At 41.2% G+C, this 15,430-nt stretch overlaps 2 protein-coding genes across 4 annotated transcripts in view; both read right to left on the bottom strand.

Annotated features, from left to right (window-relative positions):
- Positions 1 to 4,041, bottom strand: part of mboat2a (membrane bound O-acyltransferase domain containing 2a) — a 50,084-nt gene extending 46,043 nt beyond the window's left edge. The window contains exon 1 of one of the 2 annotated variants that reach the window (XM_061696353.1): positions 3,820 to 4,041. In XM_061696353.1, the coding sequence (XP_061552337.1) occupies positions 3,820 to 3,903 (84 nt within the window). In that variant the 5' untranslated portion in view covers positions 3,904 to 4,041. The remainder of the gene's footprint in view (positions 1 to 3,819) is intronic. The other variant, XM_061696354.1, reaches the window with a different exon arrangement.
- Positions 4,042 to 7,351: 3,310 nt separating this feature from the next.
- Positions 7,352 to 15,430, bottom strand: part of asap2a (ArfGAP with SH3 domain, ankyrin repeat and PH domain 2a) — a 61,904-nt gene continuing 53,825 nt past the window's right edge. Inside the window, exons 23-28 of one of the 2 annotated variants that reach the window (XM_061695635.1) lie at positions 15,080 to 15,232; positions 14,516 to 14,621; positions 13,462 to 13,520; positions 13,184 to 13,263; positions 12,982 to 13,101; positions 7,352 to 8,938 (exon numbers count right to left, since the gene is read on the bottom strand). In XM_061695635.1, the coding sequence (XP_061551619.1) occupies positions 8,864 to 8,938; positions 12,982 to 13,101; positions 13,184 to 13,263; positions 13,462 to 13,520; positions 14,516 to 14,621; positions 15,080 to 15,232 (593 nt within the window). In that variant the 3' untranslated portion in view covers positions 7,352 to 8,863. The remainder of the gene's footprint in view (positions 8,939 to 12,981; positions 13,102 to 13,183; positions 13,264 to 13,461; positions 13,521 to 14,515; positions 14,622 to 15,079; positions 15,233 to 15,430) is intronic. The other variant, XM_061695636.1, reaches the window with a different exon arrangement.

The raw sequence follows: 15,430 nt of genomic DNA, 5'->3' as shown, positions 1-15,430 counted from the left end.
AATACATTAAAATGTATTATAACACACTTTTATATGCAGACTTTACAAAGCTTTGGGATTTCCAGTTAAAAAGGCACAAAACTAGAGTTTAGTCTAAAAAGAACTACTTGCTCGCTTCGAAATACTCATGTGGAAGTAGAGTGTGGTTCAGTAGACATAAGAGGCAGTAAGCCGTGGAGGAAGAAGCGAATGCGTAAGCGGTAAAATGTCAAGGATTTTTCTGGAATCATTACGAGCCAGCTCGAAATGAGGACTTGTCATGTTGAGCATATCATTCATGAGCCTGCAATTGAAGCTTTATTAAAAGTAAAACGAATGGCATCATACTCCTAGAAAAAGGGAGAGGTGGCAGTGGAGCCACAGCGAGGAAGAGGCACACAATTCACACTCCCATTACAGCTCAGAAGCCTGTGTCTCCCATGGGATCTGCACAACACAGAGATACAATCACAACAAACTGTGGACCACACGTAACATAATAGCAGGCTGGACAGATACAACTGGCAGCACTGCTGGCACAGTCACTCACGCATGTGACCAGCAGGAGGCTAACAAGCCACACCAGCATTGTGGTGGGTCTTACACCCAAGACAGTACTCCCTCATGCTGCATTCGAGGCTGTTGAGAAAATGGAAATTACAGAATTCTGACTAGGAAAGTTGCAATGGTCTGCCTCCTAGTCCTCGTCACATTGTAACGATTTCAAGATACAGTCGCTGCATGCCACATAACAATCGCAATACCCACTGCAAAGCCCACTTTTTTTTTTGGTTTGAATACCATGACTTACACGACTTAATACAGCAAACCCCAATTCATTGCAGGGGAAATCCACAATACAAAGACCACATAAAACAGTTTTTAAAGTGTTACCTTTTCCACATGCTTTGAATGCATTGTAAACACATTTGAACACCAGAAAAATGCATGGATAATGTACATGGAAAATACTGTTCTTATTATAGTATCTGTGTGTTCGATATGTTCCTTTAAGAGGCGGGGCCTGGTTGGGTGGTGTGTCATCAGCAAGCAGGAGAGATACTGGCCGGGTCACTTAAACTATGGCATGCCTGCGTGTGAGGATCTGGGCATAAGCTGTGGCCGGCACCGGTTGCTGTGTGAGTGTGCTCATTGTGTTTGTGTTTTACTCTTGTCTTGCCATTCAATAAACGGCTGAAAAGTGGATTGGCGGCTGTGGCTCTGCTTTCCCACATGCCAGGGGTATTACAGATTTCTGCGATGTAGCAGGGATTTCTGTGATGAGGAGATGCGTTTCACCCAAAAATCTATGATTTAACTGAAGGTGAACCACGATGGAGCGGGGGAACACAGTACAGTGGTGCCTTGAGATACAAGTTTTTTTTTCGTTCCGTCACCACTTAACTCACTTGACCATTTAAATTATCATTACCCATTGAAATTACTGATAATGCCATTAATTCATTATAGGTTCCCAAATAACATTTAACATAAAACATGGTGCATTGAATGCATCTGTCAAAAGGAGGCATACTAACAAACAACAACAATAGAGAAAGTCTCCTGTATTTATTTCTTGGAAAGGAGACAAATTCTATTCGAGATGAAACTGAAAGCAGCAAGAAAACAAACCAGTGTAGCAAAGTGGAGACTGTCAAGTATAATACCACGGTGTCCAGAGCTAAGGCACAGGAACAAAGTGAGCTAGCATGTGACTTTTGTCCTTCCCGTGTATTCTCAAATGTTACAACCATGTGGAGATGACGAATCTGCTTGTCCAGTGACGAACCAACAGCGGTTTACATCATCTCAATGACTGTACTCTCTTTTGTACTGAATTTGAGGCTGCTGGGGAAATTGAAATGTTAATCCTTTGACTAAGAAAATTGCACTGGGCTGCCTCTTGATATCCAAGTCGTAAAGTAAGCGCTTCAACAAGATGTCTGACGTCACACAACAATGCCAGTGTCCACGGACCACAACGTACCGACTCCGTTCTTCTTTACTCGGTTTGGGGCACTCAGTTCTCCACTTTGAAATAGTGCCAAGAACAAAAACAGGCATGGCAACAAGGTAGGGAATTGTAATGTTAGTGTTAAATGTTGTCAGTTCCAAGCATGCACAGTAGTTGTTTACATCACCACTATTGAACACACGCTGCCAGGCGAGTGAAGTATTACACCTTTATCTCTGTATGAAGTTTCTCAGCAAAATATCCAATCATCTGTCATAAACGCACAAAAGTCAACACTCCACATATTGTTATCATGGTTGGACAGCTACAGTGGCATTTTATTTGAATGTCAAAGATGTCATCTTAATTCATGTAATATACATTGGATTTTGCGCAATGGCACCATGAGTAATAACTTGTGTATGTTGGCTTGTGAGTGCAGCAAATAGTTAAAGCAGATCTTTTGGCAGGTCTATAGAGGGGAAAGAAGAGTGATGGCTTGACTATGATCCTGGTTGCTTAACTCAATCCATTTTCTTCCAAGAAAAAAAACCATAACACCTCCTAATTACTTATTTAGCACAGAACAAGTGGCATTCAATAAATGACATTGGCAAAGGCAATATTAGCCCAACACCATGGTTAGGAACAAAGGACAGGCAGAGTATCTTAGCAACTCACAAGGAAAGCAAGCCATAAGAACTTACTACTTTAAAAAAAATTATGCTCTGACTGACAGCGATAACAAAAGGTTGTTTTTGGTCACCACAGAGACCTGAGCTGGGTTTTTCAAAACTGGAGACACCGGCACTCAAATGAACCTCATTTTTAAAAAATAAAATAAATAAAGCCATGTATTTTACTGACCATCCAGCAGGCACACCTCTTCTTGGCTTTTTAAATTATGTCAAGGTATAAATTCAGTGTTCTGTGTTCTTTATCATGAAGTTGTGTTCAGTATACGGCAATATTATTTCAGTTCCAGGGAGGGACTAAATTGAGTCTTGAGCAGAAAAGTTTGGCAAAACCAGTCTCTCTTTTCAAAACATCCCAAAAGTGGAATTTCTTATATAGTTTCTCTACAGTACACACCAATGACAACAAGCACTTGAAATGATGTTACTTCAAACAGGATTCAAAAGTTTGAGGTGGTGTTGGCAAATTGCAACAGTCACTTTTAAAAACCACGCTTCTATTTATGCTAACACATTTTATATGCAAGTGTGCATCACGTGAATCTGAAGATCCATATTTACATCGCAAACACTTAGATGCTTACAATGCAATCCCAACTACTCCATGCTACCCCTGTGTCATAATTCAACATGGACTGCATTTGCTCACATAGCCATCACGATGATGCACAAAGCAACGCTGGAGTGAAAAGTGTGCGCTATTTCTGGAGATGATATATTAGTATTTGTCTTAAAGTGACCTTGTGGGTTCACACTGCTTTCATTTCCATTTCTTTTCAGAACACATTTGGTCACGTGTCAGGTTTACAGGCAATGACAACTGGGCACATTAACCAGTGGCCTCGAGTGAATATATAAAAGAGATAGAACTAGTTAATCCAAATTTTAGCGTGAAAGCGCCAGAAAAACGTGATCGATCCACACACAGGCTGTTATGGGAGACAGAAAAGGCATTACTGTAGTTTCACGCAAGCTAACATCAACGATGAGGTGTTAAAGCTCAAAATGTTGAGCAGTGCTGCTCGCATAAATCCCACGTTTTAATCTGGCCTTTGCAAACATTTGGCAGTGGTTAGCGATGCGCATCATTCTGCTAGCCTTGTGTGCACACATAGCTAACGAGCCGCGGCGTAATGTGGAGTCTGGGCTGCATTTTTTTCCACCTAAAACCCGAACCATTCCGAGTCGTACCTGGTCGAGAGGGAGGTTGATAATGTCGCTGATGGGCTGCAGCAGAGCGGATCCAGTGCACGATGCCGTGCTTTGGGTAGCCATGCTTGGATGTTGGACGTATAAATCCTTCCTCTCCTTCCTTGCGTCCTCCCCCCTCGGGTTCGTTTCGCTTCCCTCGGCTGCCCCGATGATAAATAAGCCGCCGCCGCCACCGCCGCCGGTGCTGCTGCTGCCGCTGCGTCTGGCTGCTGACTGGGCGGTTGTCATCCAGGGCTCACATCCAGACAAAGAGGAAAGAAGCAAAGTAAGAGTAAACGACCGCCGTCATCGTTTCTTTCGTCTCAGCCACACGACGACGCCAGGAGTGTCTTTCAAGTGCATTTATTTAGTCGTTTTACCTGTTAACATTTAATTTGTCTTTTTTGGGGGGGCTGTGTAACTCACCAAAACACGATACAATCAGCCTTGGTGTGAGTTTAAACGACTTTATAGAGCATGTATCATGCTTACCAGTCTAGAACATATGTGGAAACCTTGTGTTTTACCATATAATAAACAAAACACTCATTTTAGAGACGTGGGAACACTAGCTGAATTCTAAACGTGTTAAAACAGCATTTATCGCGTAATAGCAGCCTCTTAGATAATAAATACGACCAGGAAAAAAATGGAGGATGAAATCTTTTGTCATGAGTGGATCTTCGGTAAGTAGGCGGGAAAGCTTCCAGTGGTTTGGAGAAAGTGATATCTCGACAGCCAATCACGGTAAAGAACAGAGGGACGTATACTTGATTGACAAGCTTCGGGGAAAATTTGGAGTCGGTCTAAAATTTTACAGAACCCGCCCACATTTCCTCGCTCTCTTCGAGAAGTGTGACGTAAAAAAAAAGAAAAAAAGGGGATCGAGCTGCATTGCTCCTTTCACTAATTCACTAAATTAAAATAAACAGTATAAGTGAATGCTTATATTAAAACTTGTGCATATAAATAGCATATATTATACATCAACACGTAAATGTATATACACGTCCATTATTGGAGTCATTTTTTAGGAACGTCTTAATGAAATGTAATGTTTAGCTGCATGTAGTTAATTCTATTATTATTGTTATTAGTATTACTCTTATATTGTATCGTTTCCATTTATCTGGTGGGATTTGTACATTTATAATAGGAAACACGTAAAAATTGGCACTACATGACTTGTCTGACTGCACCACCTATTGGTAAGAGTCATTACTTTAACAAAGGGTTTGAAAACACATTTTGAACACGCTCAAAATATATTTAATTTGGAATAAAGCATTTTCAGAACGTGTACATTTTTTTGTACTGTATTCGTTTCTGTAAATATAAAAGGAAGGAGATAATTTTTTGTTGTTGTTGTTTGCTGTCTTTTATAACTAATTATTGCTGTCGATGGAGGGCAGCACTTGCAAAAGAATGAGCATGTCAAATTTGTAGCTTGTGGAGCCCAACTTGTTGGTAAAATAAAATAAAATAAAATAAACAGACGTGCGTGATATAGCAGTGCAGCTAGGATCAGGTTATCAGTGAATAATAAATGATACATGTCTAGTGATTGTTCCTTATGCCCATACATGTCACTTGACACACTCACTATCCATGCAAATGGAACCTCTATGGTACAAAACATTTTGTACATTTTCTGTAAAGCTGCTTAACATCTTGTTTGTTTGGAGTCAAAAGTTTTTTTTCCTATCTGTAATAAATGTTCACTGTTCCAGGGTCAAACTGTCACCACAAAAAAAAACGTAATCAATTGTACAGGCAATGTTTAGAGTAAAATTCTAAGCTGTCATACAATTGTAAAGAGAAGGTAACCACTGTATTATAACACTGAAATGAAACAAAAGTACTCCCCATCAACCAATACTGTAAAATGTTAAAACATGACATACATATCGTGAGCTTACAATGTCTTCATTGCCTGAGTCTTACTGTCACAATATTAATGTAAAAAATACCTATGTGCATAGAAACAATTGTGTGGGGTATTTTTAAGGATGGATAAATAACTTTTATGTTTTTCTCTAAATTTACCGTTAAGGCATGACTGTTGAGGCTCTACTCTAGATACAGTATAAAGCCAAACTTGGAGTTCCCATTCACTCATAACCCAACATTTGTTTACAAGTCATACTATGCGAGTGGTCTGTATTGTTGTTGCAAAGTTCCATATTTAGTCAGTAGGTGTACAATGGGAATGCTGCAGTAAGTATTTTTGTGTGTACTTGGGACCCTACTGGACCAGACGTCTTAAAATAGAAACCCTCCTCTTCAAAGAGCGAGGAGATTTACTCTATTATTACAGTGGTTCACTTTTCTTTACACTTTTATGACAGTTAAGAATGTTAACATTTTGCCCAAAATTCCTCCTCTAGTGTACACCTAATGAAGACTTTACAATAGAATACGTTGGCGCTTCTATCACAGGGATAACCAAATTGCCTGCCCTTAAAACTACTGTAATCTAATCTTGGTAGCTAGCTAGTTGCTAAATAACCCACTAGCAAGCTAACTGTAACCCATGAGAACATATTTCGTTTGATAAATTTTTGTGACACACATTCGAGCCACAAATAACAACTACACACACAAAGATTTTGTTCCACCACTGATCTTGAATCTAATCCGCCTACACCAAAATCTCACATGATCAAATGTGATCCAACAAAAACAGAGAAGAAATATAGCGACTCGGTAAGACAAAGCGCAATATTGTAGAGGACACACATTGTGGTCTTGGGAATACTTTACATACAAATCCTGAACTTAAAAAACATAGACCGTGGGCAAACTTTACACAAGCATTTCTCAGGCTTCCCACAGCTCCACGAGCTGTTCCTCCATTTCTGAGGACCACTGGACTTTCTGTTTCGGGTGTGGCGTTATGTTACTGGTACCAGTATGCTTTTATTTTGATAGGGCACTGGATATGTTGTGGCGATGTTTCCCCGTGTGTTGCCAAAGTGACCGAAAGCAAGACCCTATTATCAGGAAAAATTCACTCCTAACACACCTCAGACCAAAGGATAATTTTATAGGATAATCTTATAAATCCTAATACAATCTGGTTGTTTGCCGTCCTTTGTTGGAAAGGGGCAAAATCGGGACAAAAACAGCCCAATTATCTTTTAGTGTGCCTGGTTTTAGCCTAGCTAACTTGGAAGCTGAGCTCTCAACTGAAGCTTTATTTGGATAAAATTGACAACAGAGATGAATGACTTTTGTTCCTTTCAAAAACATTAACACCAGGCTAATAAAGCAGTGAGTTATCTTGTTTCTGTCACACAAGCTTCTTAGTACTGTATTGCCTCTCACCTGTACAGTGCAACAGAAGATGGAAGCCGTCAGGCCATAATAAAGTGCAGGGCACTTGATAGACTTGCACTCACTGGAGTAAAGACCAAAGTGAACCCATCATTCATGGAACACAACAGGCACCTTGCGTTAAAAGCCTTACAATCAATGACTATTTGCAGATATTGAGCCACTTTAATTACTCTTCCCAGAAGCAACAACAGGACGCGTTTTATATCATTTTATTCCAGTTTCATTTCCCATTTACATCCAAAGACAATAATAATAACTGTTGTTATTTTTACACTCACATTAAAGTCCAGCTGTAAGTGTTCCCCACAGTCTCTCTCTACATTTAAATAACACACTCACATCTATATACACGTGTATAGATTACATCCTGTTTCCAGTGAGTTAACAACAAAAATAATAAACACCATGAATATTAGCTGCAATTCTCGTTGTCACTCAAAAGGCTCTCTTGGTGTCAGCTTTAAATGCCTACTACATTGGAACATTGACTTTTGTGTACACAGTTGCTCTGCAACTCATCTTGAAAGTAATTTCATTGAATGCTTGTGTTAATATGGAAAACAACACACTTTCTGTACAAATGGAGAAAGGAGGACGTTAGATGCTGCACAGCTGGTTGTTTGACAAGTGGAAAAAAAACTAAAACACAAATACATTCTAATGGAGTGACAGGAGCTTATCAGAGCATGTTTCCCACAAGGGAAATGTCTACAAAAGAAAGGCGGAATGTCAAGAGGTTTTCACACAAACAGAAAGAGCACACATGCGTACAGGTAAATTCAAAAGTATTCATACTCAGGCCAAATTAGGAGTTGAATGGGTATCTTTAATGTGGAAATGGGGGGGGGGGGATAGTGGCAAAACACTAAGAAGTTGTTCTATATTACAATGTCAAAAAAATTTACATTTTGAAAATGTAAATTATTTGAACACAAAGAGACATTTTTAAGGATGCTTTTTCACCATAGAAGATGAGCAGACTGTCGGTTTGCCAGTATTCTGGGTAGTGTGAAAAAAAAAAGATTACACTGTAAATTATGTAATTATTATACCAGACTGCCATTAAACAGTTTGGGAATCCCTGTTTAAGACATTTGATTTAATTATATATTTACAACATTGGCTATGATGCACATGTTGAGTATGAGTTTTATTTGGTTTTATTTTTAAATTGCCAGCTTATGACACACACACACAGCAATACATCCTAGCCACTTAAGGCAGATGACAGATGAGGCAAACACACAGAGTATAGAAAGCCTTGTCATTGGACACGATTGAATAAAAGAAGAACAAGAGTGTTGCTGCTTGGATGACGCATGATTGATTAGTTTTTCCCAAAATGGGACAAGTAGGAAACCTCCTGCCATCACCAAGCACGTTCGTAAAGGGGCACACTGAAGCGAACCTCCACATTAAATTTATTTTAATTTTCTCATGCACGGTGAAGGCCTGCTGACTGCTCATATAAAAAGGAGGAGGAAGAGGAAGTGGTGCACAACCTTCATCACGCGTGATGGCGCGGCGAGGGAAAGTGCATTTATTGTGAGACGCTGTTCACTACAATTATTTCAATTGCGTTCTATAGTCACAAACACCAAGCAGTTCAAAAACATTGAATGGCATCACGGTCACCAGGAGGGGACTCAGGCCCGCACTTTTTTTTTCTATTCCTGCAGTTGTTGACCACCTCAGCGGTGACATTTCAGTCCACAATGAAGTGGACAAAGGTGACCGGGAAGGCTCCTCGTCTCATCGGTTCTCCTTCAATGTGGCCCAGCTGGAAAGGAGGCGACATGGGAAGATGAGCACAAAACACTCCTCCATTTGGGGGCAACTACTTAAGGTCCAGACCCAGTTTCAACTAGAATCATAAGAGCAGAAACCTCAAGGAGCTAAATTGTACATTTTCATAGATATCTACCTCTTATATATGCCTGAATTGTACTACCGTATTGATATATACAGTGGAACCTTAGTTGGACCCTGAAACAGATTATTGTGATTACAGTGGTACCTTGACTTACGAGTCACCCGACTTGTTTTTCGCTCAGCCGATTTGTTGCTTTAATTTGCGAGCAAAATTTTGAAATAGGAACTCTACATGGTGGCAGCGAACTCAACTCAACTCACAATATGCAGCAATTTGGCAGACAATGAACAATTCTACAAAAAGAAGCTTCAAGCTCTTCATCGCCACACCCAGTTGAAACTAAACATAAAACAAACAGAATTTACACGTGTATTTAAAACAACCACATAGCTCGGCCTTTATGTACGCTAGCTTAATGCTAACACATAATGGGAAACACCCTAGACCTGCTACCAACAGCATCTCCTGTATGTGGCGGTGTTATAACAGTTTAAGCAACGGCTATTTGAATACCACAAGTGCAGCAACACATGTGGACAGACAATATACCAATATATCACAGGCATATATATTCTTTAACCTTTGAGAAAAATTACTAATATTACTGCATCTTACTGAACGACTTAGTTGTGAAACTCTTCTTTGCTTGTGTCTGTATTATACTGCCTCCTGGTGGGCAAGGCCACCAAAAGGAGCAAAATGTGGCGTTGGAAATGATGAATGGCATTTCCTTTCATTTCACTGGGTAAAGATGATTCGAGATGAGAGTGTTTTGAGTTAAGAACATGGTTACAGAACAAATTAAACTCATAAATCAAGGCGGATGCTCTAACCAGTCGTCCGCCTCACAGTTCTGAGGACCGGGATTCAATCCCCAACCCCGCCTGTGTGGAGTTTGCATGTTCTCCCCGTCCGTGCCTGCGTGGGTTTTCTCCGGGCACTCCGGTTTCCTCCCACATCCCAAAAACATGCATGCTAGGTTAATTGAAGACTCTAAATTGCCCGTAGATGTCAATGTGAGTGTGAATGGTTGTTTGTTTCTATGTGCCCTGCCATTGGCTGCCAACCAGTTCAGGGTGTAGCCCGCCTCCTGCCCGATGATAGCTGGGATAGGCTCCAGCACGCCTGCGAGCCTAGTAAGGAGAAGCGGCTCAGAAAATGGATGGCTGGAAGTCAAGGCACCATTGTATTACCTGTGGGAAAAATAGCTCAAATTGGACAAGCAACTTAACACATTCACTGCCATTGACGGCTTTAGAAGTCAAATATCCATGTTTACTGGGAAGGCTGGCAGTGAATGAGTTAATGAAATGGATGGTGTCCCACTTTTGAGGTTTCACTGTATGTGAATGTTGATACCGTTTTCTTGCACTGTATCAAAACTGTTTGCGCCTTTATCCAGATCTGCACCACAATTTAACTTTATTTTACCTTGGCCCATGGCTTCCTTTCAGTAACTTTCATGAATGTCAAACACAGAAGGATACAGCTTCTAAAGCACGCACACAATGCTAAGCACTACACAAGAGGACTTGCTAGAAGGGTTTAAGGTGAAAATGTCTGACATCTATTGTCAAAGTATGTGATTCATAATAACGGACGACAAGGGAGATTCATTACTTCACAAATCACAAGAATTCTATTTGACTAGGATGTGGACAACATTTTCTGCTCATTACCTTGACGGCGAAGACAACAATGAAAAGCTCCGTTTAGTCATTTCTACACCTGAAAACGACAAAATCTAGAACATATTTGTGCACTGGTGAGGAAAACATAGCAGCACTAACTAAGCTAAATGCTCGGAGAGGAAGTTGGGAGACCTTGGGAGAAGCCGGGACAGCGAGGACAGCTAAATACAGAGAGGCCGCAGCTGGTTCACTTTCACACAAGGCACTTCACAGAGGAAGCGGTAAGGGGGGTAAAGGGGGCTGAGGAAGGGGATTTTGAGTGTGCGTGAGTGTTTGTGTGAGTGAGAGACATGGTCCAGGATGAGCTCATGGCTTTTTGCTAGCGCTACCATGGTTACCGTGGAAATGAGACCAGGGATCGTCTTGAGGGTATGTTTACGCGTCGATTACCGTATTTCCACAATTAGCGGCCTCGAATCTTATAGATGCAGAATAGAAATTAGTCACTTGTTACGTTATCCACTTGAAAAAAATAAAGGCCTTAATCAAATAGACATATCCTTTTTGTGAAACTCTGTTGCTAACCAAAACAGCAGTACTCACCAAACCATATAAACAGTCTCTGATTAATTCAAGCGTGGAGAAATACTGTATGTTTTAAATCTGTGGTCCCTGACCTTTTTTTCCACCAAGGACTGGTTGAGCCAAGTACATAATATTCGCGGACCGGCAACCATTCGTCGTCGACAGGGTGGGGTGGTGGCGACGTACCTTCCTGCTCAAAAGCTAATCATTGACTGTGTGGGGTGGGAGGTGGCCCAGCTCCCTCTCCGCTAAAAAAAAAAATAATAATAATAATAAAAAAAGTTATGTCACATCTCAATGTATTCCTTTCACCTCTCCTCGGTCCTCTCAGTGTCCGACTTCTGCTTAGCTAACCTTTTTCCTTGTAGGATTTCCTGTCCTGTGAGGTTCTACCACCAAGTCTCCTTCTCTCCTTTCCTGCCAAAAGATACACCAAGTACTCTCCTGCCTGCCTCTCTGATCACCTTGGCTGCAGTGGTCCAGTCGTCCGGAAGCTCCTCCTATCCACAGAGAGCCTGTCTCACCGCTTCCCGAAAAGGTGCACAACACTCGTCCTGTCTCAGCTTAAACCACATGGTTCTCTGCTCTGCCTTTCCTTCCTAATCTTCCTCCCAACCACCAGAATCCTCTTACACACCACCATCCTATGCTGTCTAGCCACACTCTCCCCTACCACTACCTTACAGTCGGTAACCTCCTTGAGATTACATCGTCTGCACAAGATGTAATCCACCTGCGTGCTTCTACCTCCGCTCTTGTAGGTCACCCTATGTTCCTGCCTCTTCTGGAAAAAAGTGTTCACTACAGCCATTTGTATGCTTTTTGCAAAGTCTACCATCATCTATCCCGCCAAGTTCCTTTCCTGGATGCCGTACTTACCCATCACGTATTCATCACCCATATGTCCTTCACCAACACGTCCATTAAAATCTGCACCAATCACGATTCTCTCTCTCTGTCTGGGATGCTCAGAACTACTTTGTCTAGCTCCTTCCAGAATTTCTCTTTCACCTCTAGGTCACATTCTACCTGTGGGGCATAGCCACTAATCACATTATACATAACACCCTCAATTTCAAGTTTCAGCCTCATCACTCGATCTGATACTCTTTTCACCTCGAAGCCATTCTTAGCAAACTCTTCTTTTAAAATAACCCCGACTCCATTTCTCTTCCAATTTACACCCTGGTAAAATAATTAAACCCTGCCCCTAAACTTCTAGCCTTACTGCCTTTCCACCTGGTCTCCTGGACACGAAATATATCAACCTTTCTCCTAATCATCCTGTCAACCAACTCCTGAGATTTTCCTGTCATAGTCCCTACATTCAAAGTCCCCGCATTCAGTTCTAGGTTGTGTGCTTACGTCTCTTTCTCCCGAAGAACCCGCTTTCCACCAGCGCCCTGCAGGTTGACGGCGCCCGTGGAAGACGTTGTCAACCCGGGCCACGACCGATCCGGTATGGAATTCTTTGAATGAACGCTCATATTTGTTTGGCAAAGTTTTAAGCCGGTTGCCATTCCTGACGCAACCCTGTGCATTTCCATCGCATGGTTCAATTCAGATTTTTTTTTTGCTCTCAAGTGGCACAATTGGGATATGCATTTTTGTGTGTTGCCAGTATTCAAAGAACCCCCCACTACCACATACACACACACACACGCACACACACACACACACACACACACACACACACACACACACACACACACACACACACACAGGGATACTGACCCACCACTCCTGGTCCTCTTCCCCATCCACCACAATGACCTCGCCCTCCGAAAAGGTCAGTTCATCCGGGTGGTCTGCCATACAGTTGTAGATGGCCCTCACTCGCTTCGGCCTGTGCTTCTGAGAAGTAGAAGATAGAGTAGAACATCGTAAGAAATAGTAAACAAGACAATCCGAGGGTGCTAAAAAAGAATGAACTCACAGTGTAAGCCTTCCTGGAGTGGTGGGCTGGAGCCAGAGCGTGACCTATGGAGTTCTGGGGGCACCCTGGCACTTCCTTAGCTGTACCAGGAAGAGGAAATGATATCACAAAGACAACAAGGATTGCAAACTTCCACAGCACAAACTATGCAGTCCACAGATAGAGAAACAAATGACAAATCTGGCTGCACAGTTATCAAGCTTTCCTGTACATGGCCAAAAGGCCTCTTTTTTTTTTTTTTTTTTTAAATTAATTTTTTTAAAAATCAGTTTACTCACTTGGTCGCTCGATAGACCCTGTACGATTTAGTGGCGTCCGGGTGAAATTTTTATCATTGCTGGAAAACAGAAGGAAAACAGTTGATTCACTGACGGAATGCAGAACAGGAAGTTGACAGACTACAAGGCCATAGGTCATCTTGTTGTACTTGACAATGGACAAACACTTCATTATACATACACCTGCAATACAAGAGCTGCCAATCCTGCCAAGTAACTCACTAACCAGTCACATAACAGCAATAGGAATCCTGCTAACTAACACAATATTGCTATCGGAATTAACTAACCAACCAAAAAAATAACTACCCAAAGTAGTGCTGTAACTAAAAAAGAAATCTGTTATTTTTACATAATCTTAACTATCTTAACTTCCCAAACTACTGTGACTACCGTACCCAACTTGTTTATTGAAAGCGTGTAATTTTTACATAAACCTAACTACCCATACTACTGTAACCAACCAACAAATCAAAGAGCTTTTTCATTTTTTTTTTCTATACATAAATTTGTCAACTTCCATAACTATTGTACTGTAACCAAGCAACTACTGTAAGTACTGTAACTATCAAACCACAAACGGGAAGCCCATTCATCGATTGGCTCTGCATCTAAGCTTCTTTTCCTCTCCTCCACAAATGTTTGCTTGAATCACGAAAATTATTTGTTTATTATGGCGCATACCAATGAATTCATAAATATGCAGAGTTGTGAAGAGTAACAGTGTAACATTTGCCACTCCTCACTCCTTGGTTGAGCTTCTCAACTCCTCAATGTAATCTCTGGTACGAGGAGGAAGGAGCAAAGACAGAGGAGGTTGCAAATAAAGAAATTAGATTTACCATCAAGTCATTCATTCAGCTAGCTTAAGTTTCTGACACTGTGAGAGATGTATGAATTTAACAATGATATATGATGTATGTAGTATGTATTGGCGGAAAACTGCACAACACCATATTGAGCAATGTTTGTAATATTTTAGATAAAAGTGTACTTAATGTTGTGACCAGTGAATATACAATAAGACACAATAAGATTGTTCATATGTCCTCACCCTGCCGGTGACTTTTGTTGACTGCTTCTGGATCCAGCAGGTCCCTGACCTGACTTGGAGTGTAAACTCAGTGCGTCAACCTTTCCTGCAGGAGAAGGACCCAAACCTGTGGCACATAGTGACACATCTTTTGTTTCACATACTGTATCTTTGCACACCCAAACCTTGCAAGAAAGCTCTGGTAAGTTATACTATGATTATATTTTAAATATTAAAATATTATTGAGAATTATTTTGAGAGTTATGGAGTTCAGAGTTTCATCTCAACATCAACTGTATGTAGCATGGAACGCTATACACCGCAGTATAACCTTTTCCAAAAAAGTGCTTTTGAACTGAATAAAGCCATTTTATACACATGAAAAATATTAAACATAAAATAATGATTTCGGCTATGATTAACATGTTTTCTTTTTTTTATTATGTATATATTTTAGTAGGTTTTGCCCAAAATAAGATCCCAATTCAATTAAATGATTTATTGGTAGTAAATCAGATGTATAAATTACATTACAATTACAAATAGATTTGTGTCACACGTGATCTAACTTGTGTCATGCTTACCTGCTGTAGAGGTGAGTCGAACAGGGGGTGCCGGGGGGTGCATGTTGGGGGGGTCTGAAGACGATCGTTGCCGACCAACCAGGTCTAAGGAAGCGGGCTTCCAGCTGCTGGACGACGAGGGCTGACTCGTCCCGCCGAGGCCTGCTAACTGGACTGTGAGTGAGGAAGAAGAGAAAGCTTGTCAAATGAAGCAAGAGAAAATGTGATTATGCGCAAGTGAAATTGAGACGGACATTCATAGGGGGAGAGGGAAGGTGAGGAATGGCGTGGCTGGAAGATGAGGTGCTCTGCTGCTTGGCGGAGCTCCAGACAACCACTAACGTAATTAAAGAGGGCCTGTGAGGGCCGTGT

This window comes from Phycodurus eques, chromosome 14 (assembly GCF_024500275.1).
Source record: "Phycodurus eques isolate BA_2022a chromosome 14, UOR_Pequ_1.1, whole genome shotgun sequence".
Lineage (NCBI taxonomy): Eukaryota > Metazoa > Chordata > Actinopteri > Syngnathiformes > Syngnathidae > Phycodurus > Phycodurus eques.
This window is presented reverse-complemented; position numbering and strand designations above follow the sequence as displayed.